We start from the raw sequence: 12,246 nt of genomic DNA, 5'->3' as shown, positions 1-12,246 counted from the left end.
GCGGGGGTTGGGGGCGCGTTTGCGACCGCCTCGGAGCCCCGTGCGGCGGTGGAGAGAGGTCGCTGCCGGTGCCTGGGCCGGAGCGGCCAGGCCTACGGGACGGGGCATGCAGACTGCGGGGTTGAGCACCCGCCCCCTGCGCCCCCACCGGAGCCCAGGCTACATGGAGCCCTGTCTGGAAGAGTAGAGTGTAGGGCCCTGCGTGGGCCCTGAGAGCGCCGTGGACGGTGGACATGGCGCCGTGAAGGGCCCGCACCGAGACGCGCACCGGCCCGGTCCCCAAACCCACGCAGGGACTCGGAGGAGGTGAATGGCGGGGCCGCGGGAGGCTCCTCCAGCGAGGAGTTTCCCAGGATCGTGCTCCGGGCGCTCGCCCCCTCTGCGGGGGTCGGGGGGGTGCTTGAGCAGAGTCCCCTCAGTTCAGAACTCCGGGCCAGAGAACGCCGAAGTGGCGCTTTAAGCAAACCGGGGATGACCCCTTCCTCCCCCGTCCCGAGTCGGGAGGCTCACCTGCTCCACTCGACAACAGCAGCCAGGGGGCGGGGGGCCGTGTGCCCCCGCTCCTTCCTGCGGCCCAGGGCAGGGTCAGGCGCATGGAGATGGCCAGACCTGGGTGTTTAGACAACCCTGAGATCCCGGGACACCCCAAACCAGCCGCGGGCCCTGCGGCAGTCTGGGTGAGTTTCGGAGAAAACAGCCCAGCGCGCAGGGAGGCCTGGGGCGGGCGGGGCGTGGGGGCGAGGTAGACGCCCCTCCTCCAGGCGCTCAGAGCCCGTCGGGGTGGACAGCACGTGACGTGGGAATTGCTGACGGGAGACCCGGGGCACCTGTGCCCCGGCGTGGTCGAGCGCTTAGGCAGCGTCCCAAGTGTGTTCGGGCGCGCCGGCCCCTCTCCAACCCCAGGGGCTGTGGGGAGAGAATTCCAAATCGCCGCCTTACCCTCTGCCTCCACGCCCACCCGTCACCAGCAGCGCTCAGTACGGGGCACCACCAGCGGCCCCGTGGAGCTGGGTGGATCCACGGAGCCCTATCTCAGCCGGTTTCCGCCGGAGAATTAAGCCCTGAGCTGCGCACTCTTCTAGAACGGGACTGTTGTAGCTACTTGCTATGCTTGGGAGTGACGGGGAAAATAGGCACTCAAAGAACTCTCCCTGGGCCTGGGCTGTGTGGCTCAATGGATTGAGCACCGGTCTGTGAACCAAGGGTCACTGGTTCGAGTCCCAGTCAGGGCACATGTCTGGGTTGTGGGCCAGGTCCCCAGTAGGGGGCCTGCGAGCAGCAACCACCCATTGACGTTTCTCTCCCTTTCAACCTCCCTTTCCCTCTCTCTAAAAAACGTCTAGAAGATGATTTCGGGTTTGTTGTTCAGGGGAGATGTAGGGGAGGAGAGGTGGTTGGAAAGGCCGCCATGGGCAGGCCTCGGTGGGAAAGGACGCTCGTTGGGCATCTTCTCTACGCTGCGCCAGGCCCAGCACTCCCTGTTCCCTCAGGCACCGCCAGTGAGGCATGCTTTGTCATCCGACAAGCCAGGTACAAAACCATGCAGCCACCTACCCAGGGACACACTTCGTTTCATCAGTGCGTCTGCTTCCTTTAAAAAACTTTTTTAATAAAAGATTTTATTTATTTAATCCTTAGAGAGAGGGGAAGGGAGAGAGAGAGAGAGACATTGGTCAGGTAGTTGCCTCCCTTACACAGGGACTGAACCCACAACCCAGGCCTGACCGGGAATCAAACCCGTGACCTTTCTCTTTGCAGGATGAGGCCTAACCCACTGAGCCACAGTAGCCAGGGCCATCTGCCTTGTTTGTAGGTTGCAGCCATCTCCCCCAGGAAAACAGCATTGTACAGGAGCTTGCCAGGAGGGATGGGTGAACTTTTAGGAGAATAATTGTCAGTAGGTGCATCATAATTGTTCGCAAGTGCTGGCTCTCCTGGTGCCTCCCTGTGTCCGGTTTGTCCCCCTTCCTCTGCTTTCCGCAAGTCCGCAGTCTTTGAAGCTGGCTTCTCTTCTTCCCCATGTGACCCTGTCCCGGGTTGTCTGCCCGGATGTGGGGCGGTGATGTGGGAAAGAGCCCCTCCTGGGCCCTGACGAAGCGGCAGGGCGTCACCCATCTCCCCCACACAGCAAGCGGACGCCGGCTTTTCTGTGCTCTCTACACGTCTCAGGCTGTGTCTGCATGGTGCTCCAGTGGCCCCATGACCAGTGACGGGAGCACAGCCCCTGCGCAGGGCCTGGCAGCAAAGTGAGGGCCATTGCGGGCACTGACCTCGCCTTGCGATGCTCCTCGTTCTGGCCGGGGTGGGGGGCCCGTGGTCAGACCCACCTGAGATCAAACCCTGGCCCAGCCTGCGAACTGCGCGGCCTTGGGCAGGTTGTCTAATCTGGAGCCTGAATCTTCTCATCTCTAAAACAGAACTGATGATGCTTAATGGGTTGACATGTTGAGTGGAGAGTTTCCAACACAGTATTTGGCACCTAGTAGATGCTGAGTGAGTATTTAATCTTTTTTCCTGCTTTCTCCAAGGACCACGGTGGGTGTGTACCACGTAAAACTGAGGCTGTCGCCCCGGCAGCTGTGGCTGCGAGAGGCGAAGGCACAGGAGAGGTGCCCACGTAAATAATGGCCTCTGGGTAGGAGCTGGTTAGGTGTTCAACCAGATCCTTAATAGCAGTTAGTTTTATTATCTTTTTTCCCTAATGAAAATTGACGATATCCAAAATTTAGCCTTCTGTCTGCTGAGCTCAGTTCTGTTTCTCTGTGCTGGGTGGGGGCGTGAGTTTGTGTGATAAACAGCAGAAAGAGGTGTGTGAGACCTTTGCAGGTAGAAGTATTTTAGGTGTTGGTAAAAAAAAAAAATTGAAGAAGTTCACCAGTCTGACATTTTTCACAGCAAGACTTCATGATATCCCTGTTAAAATGCAGATTTAATTTCTCATTAGCCTCCCGGTGAGTTGGCAGCCGCCAGAGCTGTAGCTCAGCTGGTCTATTTTGAATTGGTGAAGAGAAAATGACAGCTCTCGATTCGGCAAGATGATGAACTTGAAACACTTGTCTGCTGGAGACCTCGCCGCGTGGTGCCTAAGGTACAGCAAGTGTTACCTTGTCGCTCGTCTGAACTCATCAGAATGGAAGAGGACTCCCAGGTGCTGGTGCCAGGAGGCCGGAAGGACCAGAGCTGTGGTCACACCATCCGATACCATAGCCGATGGGAGCAGAGGGGCGCTTTGCTGAAAACATAGCCACTGGAGCTGTTCTTATCCACTTGGGAACAGAAGGAAGATCAGGTCTTGTACCTCCGCAAGGCTGGGAGATGGAACCAAAACCCTTACTCAAAACAGACCTTCTAAGAGCTGGATTATCAGCAAATGCATTTTTTTTATCCCACTTGACTCCTGCTATTGCTCTTTGGGTTCTGGGGAAGAAAAATAAAAACTCTCCTTGAGAATTAAAACCTGACATGGACAGAGGGTTAAATTTACATCAACTCATTCGGTCTGAGAACGTAAATGAGTTGGTTAAAAAAAAAAAAAAAAAGATTAAATACTGATTAAATTGGGAAATCACCTAAAAATTAGTCTCTAGGGAGAGCTCAGTATATTTTAGAAACGTTCATTTATCTAAATGTGTTCAAGGATGAGAGACCGTATTTGAAGGATGCGTGGCTACAAGGCTTCCAAAATCGATGAAAGGTGTGAATCTCTAATTCAGCAGACACAGCTCGCCCCTCGTCTTGGTGAAGCTGCAGAACGCCAAAGACAAGTAGGAGATGCGACAAGCAACTCGAGAGAGAGAAGCCAGTCTGCCCACCACGGAATGACACCGGGTTGGAAGCCTGCTGATTAGCAGTAACAGTGAAAGCCAGGAGAATAAGAACGTCAAGGTGCTAAGAATTCTTTACCCAAATAAAGTATCAATCATGAGCAGGCTTAAAATAAAGACATGGAGGCCCTTTCTCTGTCCAAATACAGGCTTGAGCAAATTAAGTTACATTCCAGAGATTTTTATAGTGTTGTAATAATCATGCAGTTCAAAATATTTTCTAATTTCTACTGAAATACTTTTTTTCTGTGGCCTATGGGTTATTTACAAGTATATTATTAATTTATAACTATATGGATTTTCTAGTTAGCTTTTTGTCATTAATTTCTGACTGACTTGCATTATGACCAAAAAAAATCTGCATGATTCCAACCCTTTTAAATTTGTTGAAACTCGGTTTATTTTCATAGTAGTATTTCATATATACTTGAAGTTAATACGTATGCTGTCCTTGTTGAGTACAGAGTATGGTATTTAAGTCAAACCTTCTTGCTGTACTTATTTTTCTGCTTGTTCTATCAATTCTGAGAAAAGTACGCCTAAATCTCCCGCTAGGACTTTTAATTTTTCTGTTGGCTTTACACAGAGAGAAGCTATGTCATTAGGAGCATACACATTTAGATTTTGCTATATCTTCATCTAATATTAGCTTTTCATCATTATTAAATGTTTCTCTTTATCTCTAATAATTCATTTGCCTTGATTTCTACCATGATGTACACACAGCTGTGGTAGCTTGCTTTTTTTTCTTTATTTTTCTTCTGCAATTTGACACTGGCTGGTGTGGCTCAGTTGGTTGGAGTGTCCTACCGTATAACGAAAGGTTGAGGGTTTGATTCCCGGTCAGGACACATGCCTAGGCCCCAGGTTTGGCCCCCAGGCTGGGTGCGTACAAGAGACAACTGATTGATATTTTTCTCACCTCAATGTTTCTCTCTCTCTTTCTCCCCCCCTCCCCCTTTCTCTCTCTCTGGAACCAAAAATAAAATTAAAAAATTAAAAAAATTAAAACTGCAAATTGGTATAGTTTATTATCCAATGTCAGGCCAATAAATTTAATTTAAAATAAATTTTGAAAAATTGCTACTGGGACATGTGGTCTAATGGCAAACCACAGCTAAGTGCATAGAAAGGAGACAAACCTCTTTCCTGTACTTGGAAGGGGTTGTGGTGACAAAGTTCTTGGAGGAAGCTGAAAGTTTGAAGTTTCGTGACTTCTCATTGGCTGAGTTACAGCAGCCTCCCAAGGGCTGAGCCACTACTGGGCAAGGAGGGCTTTTCTTTCTCTCCTGCTAAGAAAAGGTCCTATCACTTCCCGTCTGAGGTGGAAGGCGCATCTTTTCCAGTTGGGGTCAGTAGTGTGTGTTGAGCGTTCTCTCTTGTAGCCGCCTCCCAACATTAGTTTAAATGAGGTTTCTGATTGCGAATGTTCGGAGTGGGAGCATTCATACATACTGAATTCTAAAGTGTTAGAATAGGCCTGGCTGGTGTGGCTCAGTGGATTGAGCACCAGCCTGCGAATCAAAGGGTCGCTGGGTTGCAGGGCAGGTTCCAAGTAGGGGGTGTGTGAGAGGCAATCACACATTGATGTTTCTCTCTCTTTCTTCCTCCCTTCCTCTCTGTCCAAAAAATAAATAAAATCTTTAAAAAAATTAATTGGTAAAATAGCTTTGGGGAACAGTTTGGCATAGCAGTGACCCTCTCTTTTTCCCCTGGGATGACATTAGCTTGGGCTTGAGATGGACCAGGTGCTTTCTCAAAAGGACCAGTCAACTTCCCAAACTTTCCACACCTCAGGTGGGTCCACCTCCCAGCCAATCCCTCCCTCCCCAGGCTAGATGGACAGGCCTCTTTGGTCCAGCACCTCCCCCTGCACCGTTTTGACTTCTCTGGCACATCTGCCTGCCTGGGGAGGGCCTTTCTTCTATTCAATGATCTTGCCGGCTCTTTGCACGCCCAGTGTAAGGACCTATAAGGACCTGGCCCTGCCGCAGGCCTGGCGGACGGGGGAGACTCCCCTGTGCTCCTATTTCACGGTAGCAGCAGCACAACACAGGGAACAATAGGCAAAGTTTGAAATAATTGTAACAGGCAAGACAGCACATCAGAGAGACTGAATCAACCCAAGCTACTCGAGCAGGTGCTTAACAAAGGCCGGTCAGGGAAGAAAACCAACAAGTTACTCCATTTGCATGAAATCAAGTCAGGCAAAGCTCAACGGAGATAAACGCTGAAACAAAGGCAAGCATGGGATTTATAAGAAGTTGGGAGTATTCGATATTTCTCTAAGGGAGACAGAAGGAGTAGGATTGGAGTAGGATATGCTGGAGGTTGAATTCTAATATTCTGGTATTTCTCTTACGCAGGATGAGAAGTACCATGCGTGTTTATTTTATTACTTTTCAAACTGCAGTTGCATGTATATAATGTATATTTGTGTGGATATACTATCCACATATATTTCATACTATTTTTTTCATTTCATAATAAACTGCTAGCCTTTTTCTGAAGGGCCTTATACTCCACATGGCTCATTGGTCAGTGGTTTTGAACTGGATCCAGCTGGTAGGGACACGGAGCATGGGCCGCGGCAGATACGTGTGGTCCCACGCTCAGTGGGCGTGGACACTGGCCGGCCAGTGCACTCTCAGCCAGACCGCGTGTTTGCAGGAACGGGGGTTGAGGAACTAGCCTCAGGTCTTCTCCCTGCTCTCAAGGAAGGAGCGTTTGTCCTGAAAAGTTTCATGTCTTCTTGCTGGTGTCCCCCTTCCACTCCAACGCCAGCTCCTCCTTGCCAACTGGTCTCTCTATCCTTCCAGCCATCCCCGATGGAGCCCTGGACATGGCCATCCATGCCGACAAGACCGGGAGTGAGGAGGACCTTTACGAGGATGGGCACAGCTCCGGCCACCACTACAGCCACCCTGGTGGTGGCGGCGAGCAGCTGGCCATCAACGAGGTAGGGCAGGGCTGGGGGTGAAAGGTGGGGCTGGGCAGGACTGGCCGCTGTCTGGGTGGCTCCCACACTCTCTGCCAGCCTGCTTGTCTGCGGTTTCTGTGCTGGAAGCACACGGAGCACTTTCAGCCTGGGATATTCCTCCAGGGTAGGGAGTCCCCCTGCAGAGCTTGTCCAAGGGTAGGGCTGTCCCTGGTGCCCTCTGGGCCTGCAGGGGACCCAGAGTAGCAGGCAGGACATCCAGGACCACAGATGGAAGAGTGCTGGTCTGTCCTTCTGAGCAGCACTTGGGAAGCCATCCCGGTTGTGAGAAGCTCAGCTTGGAAGAAGGGGGCTCCTGACCCTCCTAGAAGTCATCTGGGCAGCACGAGAGATGAGGCCAGGGAACACTGATTGCTTTCCCAAACCACGAGAGCTCAAAGCTTACTGCTGTTGCTATGGAAACTGCCTGCAGGTTACTTGCCTTTCTTGGCCTACCTTGGCCTGCTGAGATGCTTTGCACAGGGAAAGCCAGGAGCCAGGACGGCTCTGTAGACACCTGGCCCAGGGAAATGTGGGTCCTTTAGACTGTGAGTCGTATGGAGAATCTGTGTCCTGTTTGGTTCAAAGGTCCCTCTTGGTGCTGGAGGTCACTGAGCAGACAGGGTGGGGTTGTTGTCTTCTGTTCAGAGCACCCAGGGCTTCCCAGGGTCCTTGTCTTCTCTGGACCCACGGCGTGCCCCCCAGGATGGGGGGCAGGACCTGCCACCTCACAGAGGAAGACTGGGTCAGGGTGCTGCAGAGCCGTCTCCTGGGATGGGAAGCAGCAAGCTGATGTGGGTGGGGGCTGGGCCTCTACTTGGCTGCCCCACCAGGCTGCTGTCCCTTCTGAGACCCACTAGCATTTCCTGATCCCCAGGTAGAATAAGCCCCAGAAATGTGTCCTGAGAGGGACTGGCTGGCGTGAAGGACAGGGCCTGGGCTGAGGGCCCACCTCCTTGGGTCTGACCCCCTTTGGGCCCCTGGCCAGTGGAGAACACTCGAGGAGTCCTTCCCTCCTCCAGGCCTCCGTCTCCTCTGGGTTGGTGGGTGCAGCCCCTGGGCCCTGCTGGGGACTGCAGGAGGCTTGCTGTGCCTGGGGGTTGGGGGTACTGGGGACAGGCAGCCCCGCTCTGATCGGTGGGCAGCTGGACAGAGACTCATGAGTGAGAAGCCCCAGGAAGCAGAGTGCTGGCTCTCTACCAACAGGCCAGTTTGCTGGGTCTTCCGGGAGCAGAAACGTCCCACTGTGCGCTCCTGGCTCCGTGGGCTTTCCCTGCCATCTCAAACGTGTGGAGGGAAGGCTTGCTGGCACTCAATGTGGCCCCCTACCTGGAAGTTACGGGAACAACAGAAGTCAGAGGAAAGCCACGCTGAGTGGTGTGGGCTTGCTCTGAAACCACGTATTCGCATGTGGTGTTTTTAAGGACACATGAGTGCTGTGTTCTAGACTGTGGCCACCTCTTGTTCGTAGCGACCTCAGGGGACATCACTTCTCAGTCTCCAAAGCAGGAGGGAACCCAAAACCTGGGGCCTGAAGAGCAGCGGACACAGGGGGGCCACAGCGAGGTGCCCGTGTGGGTGCCTGGGTGCCAGTGTGCGGGTGTGGGTGTGATGGGTACAGGTGTGTGCTGCATGTGTGTGACTCACGTGCTGGGTGTTTAATGTGTGCTGGGTGACGCCCCGGCCCCCGAGCACAGCGGTGCAGAAGGTGCAGGGCCGTTGGGGGTCGGGCAGGCAGTGCCTGTCCCTGAGTGGTGCGGCCACTGTGGAGAACAGCGTGGAGGTCCTTCAAAAAGCGAAAAACATCTACCATGTGACGTCCAAACAGATGGAATCAGAGCTTCGGAGAGCCAGCTGCACTCCGTGTCCAGGCGGCGGCGTTCAGTGAGCCAGGCACAGAACAGTGCATGTCCTCCGAGAGACGGACGGGTCACGACGGCCTGGCACATGGGTACAGCGAGATACTATTCAGCCTTAAAACCAAAACCAAAGGAAATCCTGCCCCTTGTCACAACAGATGGATGGAGCTGGAGGAGGACACTATGCTGAGCAAAGTCAGCAGGACACGTCAAGACAGACCGACCCTGGGTGTTCTCCCGTGTGGAACCTGAGTCCGACTCAGAAGCAGAGAGTAGAATGGTGGCTGCCAGGGGCCCGGGGAGGGAGGAAATGGGGAGGAATCGGCCACAGGGTAGGGTGTAAAGTAACAGTTGCGTGGGAAGGATAAGTTCTGGGGATGTAATCACAGCATGGTGACGATCGGATCGTCAGCAGGGCCGTCCTGTGCACCTGAAATGTGCTAGGACCATAGGGCTGAGGGGGTGGGTGTGGAGGTCGGCTGGAGTGTGGTGGTCATTTCACCACGTGTATACGTATATCAAAACATCAAGTCTCACACCTTAAATAAACACAATTTTTATTTGTCAATTATACCGCAACAAAACCAGGGGCGGGGTGGTCAGCAGCTAAAGAAGCCAGCTGCTTCTCTGCAAGGACAAAATGATGCCCTGATGGGCAGGGTCAGCGAACAGGATCCTGAGTTGCGGCCTCTCTGAAGCACCTCCGTCCGCCCGGAGTGCAAATCCTGGCTCCACGGCCCGTCCCGCCGTGTGGTTTGAGGGCTGCGCCGGTTCCCTGTCCTGTCAGAACCGCGTGGACTCCTCTGCGGAGTCTGGGCCACAGGCATTCTTGGTCCAGGAATCAGACGCCCTGGCCCCTCCCCTTGGCTCAGGTACGCCTGTGTCTGCCAGGACCCACGGCACCCGGGAGCCACCCTCTGTGTACCTGGCCATCCCGGTTCCCTGAGGCTCCCACGGAGTCGCCCAGGTCAGAGCCCTGCGCCCGCCCAGCCTCAGTGCCGGGCTGGGGCTGGGAGCCCTGGCGCGCACGTGCCGGCTGCGCAGAAGGAGCTGGCCGGGAGCAAGGCGGCTCCGCCCCCTCCGGTCGCTCCTGGCTCCGCTCACTCGTGTCCCTGCGCCGCGGGATCTCTAGCGCCGAGCGGAGGCCCCGTGCAATGGCCAGGGTCCCGCAGGCCCGGCATCGCCCTGCGGCCCCCGGGAGCGCCTTGCGCGCGGTGCTGCGCTGCAACCTGCCGCCCGGCGCTCAGCGCGTGGTGGTCTTCGCCGTGCTGGCGCTCCTGGTCCTCATCAACGTCGTGCTGGTCTTCCTGCTGGCCTTCCGCTGACCGCCAAGGCCCGGCGCCCGGCTCCTCCGGGTGAGTGGCGCCGCCATGGCGCACCGCTGCACCCCGCGTCTGTCTCCCCCTCCATCCCTGCTCGGCGGTGTCCGCCTACTCCCTGCGCCCGACTCTGTGACCCTAACCGCCCGGACCCGGGGAATGCGGCGTTCAGAGACTCCGGGGCGTGGTGGCCCATGTGCCCGGGTCCTTCCCTCTGGCATCGGTAGTGTGTGCGCGCACGCGTGGCTAAAATGGCGCATCGCCGTGGGCGCCTGGAGATGCGGGTGCTGCTCTGGCCGCGGCTGCTGCGGGTGTCTGGGAACTGCGCCCCGGGCCTGCATTCCTGTGTGGCTGTAAGAGCTGTCTGTGGAAGACGAGCGGGCTCTTCTTCACGTGTTACCGGCTTTCTCCATTTTTGGCCTCAAGATATGTGGTCTTGCTTGGTGCGCCCCCACTCCGCACTCTGAACTGCCTCCAGCCCCGCGGCTCAGGCGCCTGGGAGCTGCATCCCCAGGTTGCGGTTGCAGTTGCACTTCTTCACCAGATGGGGCGCAGTGGGAGGAGAGCGGGTGGTCCTCAGGGGGCACTCTGGGGCAGAGTCCGGCTTCCCCGGGCCTGTCACAATCTCAGCGGCACGAGTTCACCTAGCACAGCCCCTCACCTGCCCCGCATAAACCCCCACACCTAAGGGCCGGCGTCTGCTCGTCACCGCCCAGCCACGAGTGAGCCTGATCCTCCCCCTTCCACCCGCGGGTCGTCTTGGCTTCTGGGCACCTGCACTTTAGACACAGTAGCCAGGAAAGATGGGTCTCTGCACCGAAACCCACGCTGCGTGGGCCCTGGCGGCCTCTGGGCTGTCCTGGAGGCAGAACGCTCCTCCAGCCCAGGGAGTTGTACTGTCTCGGTGACATCACATACACAGTGACTGTTGTCGCACCAACTCATCCGAGTGCCCCCTGCCCGTGGGTCTACACCAGAGCCTTGTGACCAGCACGCTGTCACTGGGGGCCCCCAGGGGGATGAAGCACGGGGACACAGGGGACTTGCTCCTGCCTGTGTGTTTACCAAGTGCCTCTGATGCTGGCCAGATGCAGTGACAAAATGACAAAAGCAACTAATCCCTCCACTACCACCAAGGGCTTCCAGGTGACTACCAGGACAGGCGTGAGGGCCAGTGACAGGCGCAGGGAACCCGCGTCTCTCTGGGAAGCCCTGTGTCTGTGCTGCACTCCTGCCCTTCCCTGCAGCGGTCAGCCAGGCCGGCTGGGAAGTTCACCAAGAGAAGAAAATGCGGGGGCAAGGCTTTTATTTTACTTTCCCGAGGGAGGGCAGGGTCGTGTGCGGAGATGTGCGAAGCTCTGAGGGAGGGTGGGAGCTGGGAGCTTTACTAGGTGGTTGCAGAGCAGGACGTTCCGGCTGGTCTCTTGGGGGCTGACCGTGTCTCGATGTCCCCTTTGGGTGCAGAGGCTGGCTGTCTGGTTGCTGTGGCCCGCTGTGTCCCGTGTCCTGAACCCCCAGAGCCCCTGCGCCTTCAGGGCACTTCCGGTGACTTTCCAGTCCTGAGGGTGGAGGCTCGGGAAACCGTCGGGGTCCGGCATGCTTTCTGGGGTACAGCCAGCTCTGGCGAGGAGGGTCTGAGAAGGGGCTTTTGTCCTAACACGCAGGACCACACCGGTGCAGGGCTGGCAGGAGAATGCAGGGGGAGGGGGCGCTGAGCGGTACCAGAGGGGCCTCAGCTCGCGCTCTCTTGAAGAAAGCTGGGGTGGGGTGGTGCCTGACCTGGTGCATGCCAGGCAGGAGCCCCCCAGGAAGGGCAAGTGTGCAGCTGCCCTGGAGATGTGCGTCGCTGCTGTGAGTGGAGGGCGGACGGGACCCCCAGCGTGGTCTCAGGAGCCTCACGTGTGGCGTCCATGGGCGAGCGTGTGAGCGTGCGCGGGCAGGGGCACACCAGGGGCTGGGCAGCAAGGTGGGGGGAGTGTTAGGACCCCACTTCTCCAGGACCAACGCCACGAAGCTTGAACAAGGAGTGTTGTTCCCTGCTGGACCCAAGCCTCAGTTTACCCAAGAAGCTCCACGGTCTCGGTGGCTCGTCACGCAGAGCATTTAAGTCCTGATGCTTGTATGTGCTTGAGGCTACAACGGCCCTCTGTCCTGGCTCACGCTCACCATGGTCTCTGCTCTGGAGGGGACGCGCGCAGCGGCAGGGGCAGGCTGCCTTTGAGCCCCTTGCCGCTTTCTTGCCCTCAGGTCAGAGCCCCAAGGCCTGC

General features: G+C 56.1%; 2 protein-coding genes across 6 annotated transcripts in view; both read left to right on the top strand.

The window, feature by feature from the left end:
• ARHGEF4 (Rho guanine nucleotide exchange factor 4) overlaps positions 1–12,246 on the top strand; it is a 35,425-nt gene that overhangs the window by 14,007 nt on the left and 9,172 nt on the right. For all 5 annotated transcript variants that reach the window (XR_008425953.2, XM_045200663.3, XM_024568229.4 and 2 more), the window contains one exon: positions 6,644–6,783. Coding sequence is in view for 4 of the 5 variants with exons in the window: in XM_045200663.3 (XP_045056598.2) it covers positions 6,644–6,783 (140 nt within the window). In the remaining variant the exon portion in view is untranslated. The remainder of the gene's footprint in view (positions 1–6,643; positions 6,784–12,246) is intronic.
• On the top strand, positions 9,422–9,985 carry SMIM39 (small integral membrane protein 39). Its single transcript, XM_053916802.2, has one exon. The coding sequence runs from the start codon at positions 9,815–9,817 to the stop codon at positions 9,983–9,985; it is 171 nt and encodes a 56-aa protein (XP_053772777.1). The 5' UTR covers positions 9,422–9,814.

Source organism: Desmodus rotundus, chromosome 13 (assembly GCF_022682495.2).
Source record: "Desmodus rotundus isolate HL8 chromosome 13, HLdesRot8A.1, whole genome shotgun sequence".
Classification (NCBI taxonomy): domain Eukaryota; kingdom Metazoa; phylum Chordata; class Mammalia; order Chiroptera; family Phyllostomidae; genus Desmodus; species Desmodus rotundus.
Note: the sequence above shows the minus strand (reverse complement) of the source record. Positions and strands in the feature narration are given on the sequence as shown.

Excerpts from the sequence above, each read along its gene's own strand:
- SMIM39 (XM_053916802.2), top strand. The coding sequence starts at position 9,815 with ATGGCCAGGGTCCCGCAGGCCCGGCATCGCCCTGCGGCCCCCGGGAGC.